The sequence below is a fragment of the Colossoma macropomum genome, unplaced genomic scaffold, assembly GCF_904425465.1.
Source record: "Colossoma macropomum unplaced genomic scaffold, Colossoma_macropomum, whole genome shotgun sequence".
NCBI lineage: Eukaryota > Metazoa > Chordata > Actinopteri > Characiformes > Serrasalmidae > Colossoma > Colossoma macropomum.
In genome coordinates, this window is record NW_023494805.1 from 37119659 (window position 1) to 37129663 (window position 10005).

The following is a 10005-nucleotide window of genomic DNA, read 5'->3' on the forward strand; positions in this document are numbered from 1 at the left end:
ACATAACTTACCTGTTTGGAACAAATCAGCAGCGCAAAAATCGAACATTCTCTTGATTTTCTTGAAAATGTTGCTGATACAAAAGATCAAATATCTAATATTTTAGTTTTTTTCCAATATGTTAAACTCAGCAAATAGACATTTGCATAAAACCCTGCTAGTAAAACCAGTATAGACTTGATAATAGCACCAAAAAGGGTTTGGCTACTGTTATGAAGTCAGGCTTGTTACAGTAGAAGAGCCCTTTTTGGTGATATTTAGAACCCTTTTCAAAAAGGCTCTACATAGAACCATATACCACACATTCTCCATCAGTCTGAAGAACGCTTTCACGATGCAAAGAACCCTTCAATCATGCAATAGGTTCCTTAAGTGTTCACGGTTCTATATAGAACCATTTACTTTTCTAAAGAACCCTTAAAGAACCATCTTTTTTAAGTGTATACCTGTATTTGCCCTTTATCCTGACATGGGTCATTCCCGCAAAAGTCCATACCATGTCCATATACATCTGAGTGACCATCATCATGCATATAAACATATTTATATGATTTAGTAGATCAGTTGTAACTCTAAAGGGTGCACTCATTTATTTATTTATAATTTCAAACCTTTTTTTAACCATTTTCACCTTAATTCTCATTACCGCAATGCACCCACATATCTGTTTCTCATTACCGATACCTTTATACATTTATCTGTCATTGGAAAGAAATGAGTGTGAATTACTTTAAACTTTTCAGTCTCTTAACTTTAACGCAGTCCTTGTAAATTCTAAGGAACTGAAACAAAACAAGAAAATGTAAAAGTGACATCACTGACTGTCAATATGTTGCGGTCATGAGATAAACTAGTGAAATGCTACATTTTGTAAACTGAACATGTTTTAATAATTAGCCTTAAAATATTTAATTTGACAGCAGTAAATAGATTGTAATAAAACAAAAACCTGAAATAAAAATCTACACTTTTATCTTTAAATCTTACTGTGTTGCAGTAATGAGAATCTGGACTCTTAAATTGAAAAATTACTAAAAATTCAAATTTAAATCAATGAAATCACTCAAGTTGATTTTTAATGATTCAACCAGGCATCACTGTTTGTGCTTCCAAAATAGATAAACAAACAGACAAACAAACAAATAAACAAAAAGAGGGAATATTAAGTTCAGCCTTTAAAATCGTTGGGTTACAATATTTATCATGTTTATGAGAACAACCCTCTTGTTTATGTTTATTACTTATCATCAACACCAAACATCTACAGATGATCACTCATGGCACCCAGTGGCGCTCTATGGCACTCCACTGCCACCTACTGTTCAGCCAAGACAGCTCACAAACATTGCTTTAAACAAATGTCCACATTTAAATGTGTTCCACTCGGAATGTGTGGTGTTTATTTAGGGAGCAATTTTATTTGTACAAGTAATTCAAATAGAGCAAATCATTTCACAAGTGAAAGGCCTGCCAGGCTCAACCTGTTCAACAGAGCAGCTTCCTGTCTAACATTATTGTTAATAAACAACATAACATTGTCATCAGATCAGCTCTTCTTGGGGTACTAATATGTATACATTGTATTTGTTTAAAACAGTTTTTACAGAGATGTAAATAGTCAACAAGCACTGAAACAAATCTGATATAAAGTGTTATTGAGAATTTCCAAAATAAAACAATATTTGCTGTTTTTACAGATGTTTCATAATTAATGTTGTATGATTTAGCATGGCATTAAGACTTGACTATATGTTTCACACAAAGTAAATTCACTGTATATATATATATATATAGCATTTCATATAAAAACTAGATTTTGCCTCAAACAAAAGCACTAAAATAAAAAATTAGATTTTTTACTTCGAAGAGAATTCCACAGTTTTTTTGTCAAAATTCCTGCCTAATTAAATAATTAAGATGTGAACACACTCATTCAGAGTGGTTTGATGTGAAGTGCGGCATTTTAGAGCCAAAGCAAAGCAGAGTAGCTCACAGTGGTGGTGATAGGAACCAGACGTCTGAAGAGTTTAAGGCCTCTAAAAGCTCCCTTACCTTGAGTTATTACAGGAAATGGCCTGCATGATGCCTGAGGCACAGTTTTGCAACAATGTTTTGGCTTAAAAAATAGATTTTTTTTTTAAAAATCCAATGACGGCAGAGGGATACATGCAGCAAGCAGGGCGTGGTAAGGCTGACTAGTCCCCAAAGAAAACTTTGATAACACTACCTATGAATTCTGTATTTGTAAGGCTTTATATATGCATTTATAAGGCGTTATACGGCATCCATAATGCCTTATAAGCTTCTATAACTGTTTCGTTCCATGAGTGACAATTTATAAAACAAGAGTGTATAACTTTGTAAGATTTCATAACACATTTTATATCTTTTCATATGAATGTAAACATGAATGTTGTAATGCACTATGACAGACTATAATGCAGTTCTAATATATATGCAAATTACTACATTGTGTCCTGTATTACTATTTCAATGTGATTATCTCACCACTTAAATCTCATCAAGAGTATTTATAATGCTTTATAAGGTATTATGTACTGAAGTGAACGTTCTTTAACCCTTTACTGCACAAATTATAAGAGCAATTTAAAAAATATATATATGTTCAATTCACTTTTCTAGCATGAAATCCTCCTTAATTTATTTTTTCATGATTATGAAATTCAAAACCATTTGGAACAAAAAATTTGTGTGTATGGGAGTATGTTGCCTTGTGGCAACATTATGCAACAATGGGAAGAAATGATACAGAGCCGTGTTCCCTGATGTGGTGAGACCTGGCTTGTAACTGGCTAAATCCATTCCACTGTCGCACAAAGTTGCTTCTAGGCAACAAACGTATTTCTGCAAATTCTTATAACAAAAAAAAAAAAATACTGATACTGGATGTTCAAAAAGAGGTTAAATGTGCCCACTATAAGATAGTATGACCAAGTACATGCTTTTTGTTGACTTACTCAAACTCTTCCCTGTATTGTTAACCCTATCATTGCCTCAAAATATGTATAATATTATTGTAAAGTGAGGAAAATGAGTTTGTTGCCCTGAGGCAACATTTTGCAATAGAGGGTTAACATTTTAAAATGCTCATATTTAAATGCTAGTATTATAGTGCTACTGGAGTTTTTAAACACTGTGTCCACGCACTGCTCCTATATGGTCAGTGGAGCTAATAAAATGGACATTGAGTGTAGAAACAAGGAAGAAGACATGTAGGTTCACTGTTGGTGTGGGTGGTAGACGTCACGACGCCTGGTTCCTATCACGGACACTGTAAGGACATCTAAGTCAGTAAGTTTCTCTATAATGATCCATTTCACATCAAACCACTCGGAATGACTTTATATCTTAATGCTGGTATTACGCAGAAAGTAAAAAATCAGTGGAGTTCCCCTTTTAACCGATCACCACACTTCAGACTCATCTACAAAGCTGTACTAGTAATGCTAACTAATACAATCTGCAGCAAACTGCATGTCGCTGTACAATATAAGATGGTCCACAGAAGTGATACTTGCCAGTGTTAATATGCAACACGCTGTGACATTTCCTTTAGAAAGTGCGCTAGTTACCAGGTAAAAGATCCACACTGGCACACAGTTAGGATTCATGACTGACCTGAGCACATTTTGTTAAGATAAGTCCTTTTTAAACTGCCTGACTTTTTTGCTATTTGTTCTCTGGAGGGGAATAAGTCATAATGACCTGCAGTGAAGAGCACTGCATGCCTCTGCTGAACTTTTCACCTTTTGAGAATGACTTTTTTGATACAACTTGATGGATCTCGGCTCCGACTGGACGTGAAAGTGCATTTACCTGGGAACACAACGCACTCTGAAAAGAAAGTGCTTCTCTCCTAGAGAAGTCAGCTTTTGTCTGCTTTCCGTAGAATAGACTGGTAGATGTCAGATTTTAAAAACCGGGGGTAGCAGTCCCTCGCCATAAGACTGAAGATCAGCTTCTGTGCCGTGTCGAAGGAGCTGAGGTTCGGCTCAGAGATGTTCTTCGTTATGTTGGCGCGGGTCCCGCAGTCGATGTTGATCTGGAAAATGAATCGCAGACATCAATTTAGTTTTCACATGTAAAGAAATGGTACATTTTTCACCAATATGCCAAAAATGCATATGCCAGCAACCATAATTTCTGACAGGTTTGGTATGTATATCATGGCATGATGTATTTATATCATTTTTTTCCAAAATAACAGCATTTTAGATGCTTAACTAAACCTATTTATGTAAAAAAATTGTACAAATCTCTTTAATTAACAGTCAAACTATGTTTTCTCAAATGATGGTAAAAATCTGTAAAATTATAGTCATTTCATTTCTTAGTTTCACTAATCCAACTATTCTAGTACAGTACTTTACCTCATGATAACAGTAACAGCCAATACAATAAACACAGTGTTGACCAGGAAGTAAAATTTACAGTACTTTGACCGTAGAAATGCTTTTTTTTAATTTAGTGTAGGTTAGTGGCTTATTAATTTGTGATATCCCTTCACTTTTTAATAAGAACCAAGTTCAACCACTGAAGTGAATGCAAAATATTTTTAATTATGGCAAAAACGTTGTTTCACATCTAACTCATTTGTCTCATATGTGTTTACAGCTATCATGGAAACAGAAGAATGGCTAACAGGTAAAAAAAAGTAAAGGCTAACCCCAAGAGACTGGCCATTCTTTACATATTCTAAGCTAATGTTTGCTCCCTTGACCACAAACTGGTGTGGAACTTCATTATTTTTACTGAAACATTCCTGATTCCATTCAGCTAGATGGGCCACTAGCCATTCAGCGAAACAAGCTAACCTTAAATCTGGGTTTATTTATGGCATACCAGTGTTATGGTTATGGCAAAACTCATACATGTAGAAGAATTTGAACTAGTATACTGAACTTGTTCACTACCCAGTACTAGACAATCACAAAACAATGCTAACTTAGCTTATTAGTCAAGTAATTCCCTTTGCCATCTTACACTCCTGCATCATTTAATATTACACCTGTACAGTTTAGTCTACTTAAGTTTAATATTCAAAATTCTTCTGAAGGTGGTGTAGTGTGAACATTCACAAACTACTAATACCAAGTTCTAGGCACTATAAAATCTACATATTCAGACAATGCTTTCACGCTCTTTTGTGGTGTCCATTTTTTCTGACCTAGCTGAGTAGTAATGGTGGTATACTGGTTTATCCGGTGTACTGGTTGAAGTTCTTCCTCAGGTATGGGCTTTGTCATAACCGTTGAACCGCTATGCCACAAATAAGTGCAGATAACGCAACGTACAAAGTCCAAACACTGACATTAGCCCTTTTTACTTAAATGGCTTATTCATAGAGGTTTCGGTCACAATTCAAATGAAAGTGCAGCAGACCCTCAATCTCCTCTCACTGTATAGTCCACTGCAACAAACACGGACACCAGACCGATTACAACAACGTTCCTATCGTACCACCTGAGAAGCTGCCTAACTCGGTCAGGTGCCTCAGATAACACTGTGGGCCTTGGGTACGGAACAAGACAGGTTCCAGTTAGCACTGAAGCTAATGGCTAAAATTTTCCAAATTCCAGCAACATCTGAAGGCCAGAGGAATGAATGTGAGGGATGCATTATGAGACAAATGACTTGAGACATTTGACGAAGCTGAAGTTGGGGTCTTATTTGTAATTCCAGTTCCACCTTAAATAGCGCAGTTGCATTCAGGCCTATATAGGTGCCAGATAGGATACCGCTCTATTTAAGGTGGAATGGAAGCTGCTGAATTTGGTTTGGAAAAAAAATACATATACATACGTTTATATTCATTTTTCAGTTTTTGACATAATTTGAAAATGCCTGTTGCCCTTTACATTGTGTATAAATTTCATGATGAATGGACCGAAAGAAACGGCCCAAAATTACTTGGAAAAGCGTCTGGTTCCATTGACTTACATTGAAAGTAAAGTATGTTTTTTCCTTCTCCTGTAAAGTTAACACTTTGGAGATACAGTGTTTTGTTCTGACAGGAGCGATGAGATACCACTGCTAAGAAACCACTTCACAGCTTCTAAAAACAATGTCCAGTCACTGTCCTCTTCTCTGCAATGCGGTGCAGCAGCTGCAGTAATCGCACTGTAACCCACCTGTCTGGGCGCTTCCACCTGCACAAACTCGGAGTAGATGCGGTTAGCTGCGATGATCATCTCTGGTGTGTTGTTGATCTTCTTGTACTCCTCGCAGGCCAGCCAAAACAGGATGTTCTCCTCGCTGTACTCGGACCTCAGGAACTCCTGGAACGCCAGCTGCCCAGCTGCAAAAGAGAAAAGATCTCACATTCTGAAGGGAAACCATGTAGGCAAAGGCCTTTGTGGAGACACTGTAAGGGGTTGTTGTAGTAATGAAATCTCTGTGACCTTGAGAAGATGGAAAACTCAAATTTGAATACTGTTACTGAGATTTGAATAAAACGAAGAACCTTTTAAAGGGGATTTCTCAGAACGCCTGCATAATGAGAAATGGTCGAGAAGAGTGATTTCATGTGCAATGCTTCATTCAGTGGTGGTGATAGTAAACACGTCTCTCCCTAAAAGCTCCCTCACAGAAAATTATGTGAAGTGGTTAAGAATGTGCTGCCTGAAGCCTGAGGCATAAAAAACGGTAAAACTACGTTTTCTCAAATGATGGTAAAAATCTATAAAATTGGTCATTTCATTTCTTAGAAAGACTTTCTCTGTAATTAAACAGTTTCACTAGTCCAACTATACTATCTGATGTACAGTACTTTACCATCAAAATGAGAGTAACAGCCATTAAAATAAACATAGTATTGAGCAGGAATTAAAATTTACAGTACTTTGACTGTGAAAATACTAATTTTTACATTCAGTGTACATTAGTGTCTCATTAATCTGGGATATCTCATTTTCATTTTTTTCAGATTTTCAGATTAATTTTTAATAAGAACCAAGTTTAACTGCCGAAATAACGCAAAATATTTTTAATTATGGCAAAAATGGTTTCCCCTGACAGATTATCCCATTGTTTGGTGGCTTTAATAAATTCTGCGCTCTGACTGGAAATAATAGCTAATTATTACAATTATATAATTCATTAAATAGTAAAAGAAACACTATGTGGGGTTATATGTGAGGTGTATTGCAAAAAGCTGACTTAAAAAGTGCTAAAAACCAAACATTTATCAAAACATCAGAATAGCGTACAAAATTTCCAAACCAAGATTGATCCGGTACATTTGACCCATTTTATAAAGAGTTTTGCCAATTGGTATCTCTGTACACCCTTAAAAAAGTGGTTCTTCCAGAGTTTTTTGGTAAAGTCAGTGGTTTTTTGCATGGATACATGGTTCTTCTCTATGCTGGAAAACCTCTTGTGTATGATTCTTTGAAGAACCTTTTCAAAAATGGTTCTATATTGCACCAAAACAGGCTATAACCTGACATTATATAAAACCTTGTAACGATTAGTTGACTGTACTGCTTTGCCATTCTTTGCCATTGAAGAAGCACTTTTGCTTCCCTAAAGTGCTACGTTTGAAAAAGGGAACAGTTTGGAAACTTTAAAGAACCATTAAGCAATCTACAACAATTTAATGGTTCCTCCTAGAACCTTTACATTATGTGGAGGTTCTTTAAACTTTAAAACGGTTCACTCACACATCTTTCCAAAAATGTGTTTAAATATTGAAATATTGCAAGTTTCTTTAGGGAACCAAAAGTGGTTCTTCTATGGCATCACACATTCACATTCTCTCTAGCACCTTTATTTGTATTAATGTACAAATCTTTATGGAGTTTTATGTTTGAAGAATTCTTAAACCCCCATTTTTTTTTACATTTCTTCATAATGAAATGGTTTAGATGTGAACAAAGTCATTCAGAGTGGTTTGGTGTGAAATGCTCCATTCTAGAGAAACTAATTGTCAGAATTGTTCACTGTGGTGGTGATAGGAACCAGTCCACCTCTAAAAGCTCCCTCACAGAAGGCTATTTCATGAAGTGGTTGCGAATACACTGCCTTATGCATGAGACATTGTTTTATGACAGTTTAGTAACAAGGATTTGGTCTTAAAACTTATTTTTAAAAATCCATTCATGTTGGAGGGATACATGCAGGGCGTTGGAAGGCAAAATAGTCCCTGAAGAAAATGAGCTATCACAATTTTACCATCAACATTGTATATAAAAACTCCAAAGACGTCTGTAGGTTCACTGATCATTTTGGATAGTAAATAAAATGGCTATGTTTGTGTTGTAGACATGGCAACCCCTGGTTCCTATCACCACCACTGTAACGAAAGCTATATAACGACTTTGTCTACATCTCAAACCAAAGGTTCTTCCCACCCCAAAGTTTTATTACACACTTCATAACTTAGGAATAGCTCCATTAGTTTGCATTGACGTCCTTGTAGGTACTAAGTAATAAGCCTTAGTATGTAATAAGCCTGGGATTTTACGCCAATACATGGTCAGTTTCTTACCTTTACACCCCAACAGCTTTTCGATAGACTCACTCCAGGACGCTGCATCTTCAAGGGGGTCCTTGGAAAAGCAACAAAATCTACCCTTGAAAATTACATTGAGATCTTTCACTAGTCATATAGACTGCATAACTTTTATTACCTTACAGTAAAACTATTGTAAAAAATATGTAGCTTTTAAACTTAAAAAAGTAAACTGGTTAGCATGAAATTTATTAATTCCACTTCAAATAAAAGTTAAACAATGTAAAACACACATTGTTCTTCTGTTAACTTCAATAAAATCGACATTTCAAGTTAACCAGGCTAAATTTTAAAGCTGTATAATGTTTACAGTACAATTACATTCTATTTATGGTAGGTTTTCCTTAAAAATACCAACAAAGTACAACCAAAAATCTTTGCTCCATTGACTCATCAGCAAACTTTAAGCTTGCAATTTTAATCAGTGCTTTAAGGTCCATTCCAAGTGCAGTAAGTGATGCAAATTGAATCCCAAACAAACTCACTTTATGGCCATCTCTGCCACTGTGGTCCTTAGCATCTGGCTGCTGCCCGCTCTGCCAGCGTGTGGGACTGTGGAGGGTCTAAACAAGCTTACCTCCATGTATGGAACACATGGAAATCAACATGCAAAGCTTCACTTGGGAGGGTCACCTCACCACAGGGCCTGTGGGGAAGCCTCAGCGACTAAGTCAAGGCCCGGGTGACGCCATGGTAAACGCGTCCATATTGTTCAGGCCAGCGAACGCGGGGGTTAATATGAGGAGCTGTGAGATTGAATGCTTTAAATAAAGGAGGCCGATCCATTACTGAAACATCATTGTAAAATGAGACAGAGTGATGCATTTGGGGGGATATGAATTAATAGGACAGGACGAGGCATCATTTACAAAAATCATTAGAAAAGCAGAATTGGAAAAGGACAGCAAATGGAAAATCTGAAGCCTTCTAAATCATTCTGTTAAGCTGCTTTTGGTAAATTGCTAATTCATACAAATTCATCAGGTACACATAGGGCATTCAGTTGCATTCATTTCTATTCAAGTTTAAGGGGAATTATGATTTCTGCATAATTCAGTCACTGAGATGTGATCGAAGTCATTCAGTAGACGGTAGACTCTGATTTCTTTACAGTGGTGGTGATAGGAACCAGGAGTCACCTTGTCTACAACACATTTACAGCCGTTTTATTTACTAAAACCACCAGTCAACCTACACCTGTTTTCTGAGTTTTTATATAGAAAAATAGTGGAAAATCTGAAAAAATTGCTTTTCTTTGTGGACTATTTTGCCTTAGAACACCCTGCATGTACCCCTCTGCCATTAGTGGATTTCAAAAATATAAGTTTTAGACCAAAAATATATCTTAAAATGATTGTAAAATAACGTTTCAGGTATGAAGCAGTGTATTTGTGACCACTTTGTGTCAAAATTTTCCATGAGGGAGATTTTAGAGGCTAAATTAAATGCTTTGGATGTCTGGTTCCTATCAC

General features: G+C 36.1%; 1 protein-coding gene across 1 annotated transcript; it reads right to left on the bottom strand.

The window, feature by feature from the left end:
* Positions 1-3886: 3886 nt before the first annotated feature.
* On the bottom strand, positions 3887-9066 carry rgs1 (regulator of G protein signaling 1). The gene is made up of 4 exons (XM_036597119.1): positions 9019-9066; positions 8510-8589; positions 6153-6319; positions 3887-4063 (listed from the first exon to the last, which is right to left on the bottom strand). The coding sequence occupies exons 1-4, from the start codon at positions 9051-9053 to the stop codon at positions 3887-3889; spliced, it is 459 nt and encodes a 152-aa protein (XP_036453012.1). The 5' UTR covers positions 9054-9066.
* Positions 9067-10005: the final 939 nt, after the last annotated feature.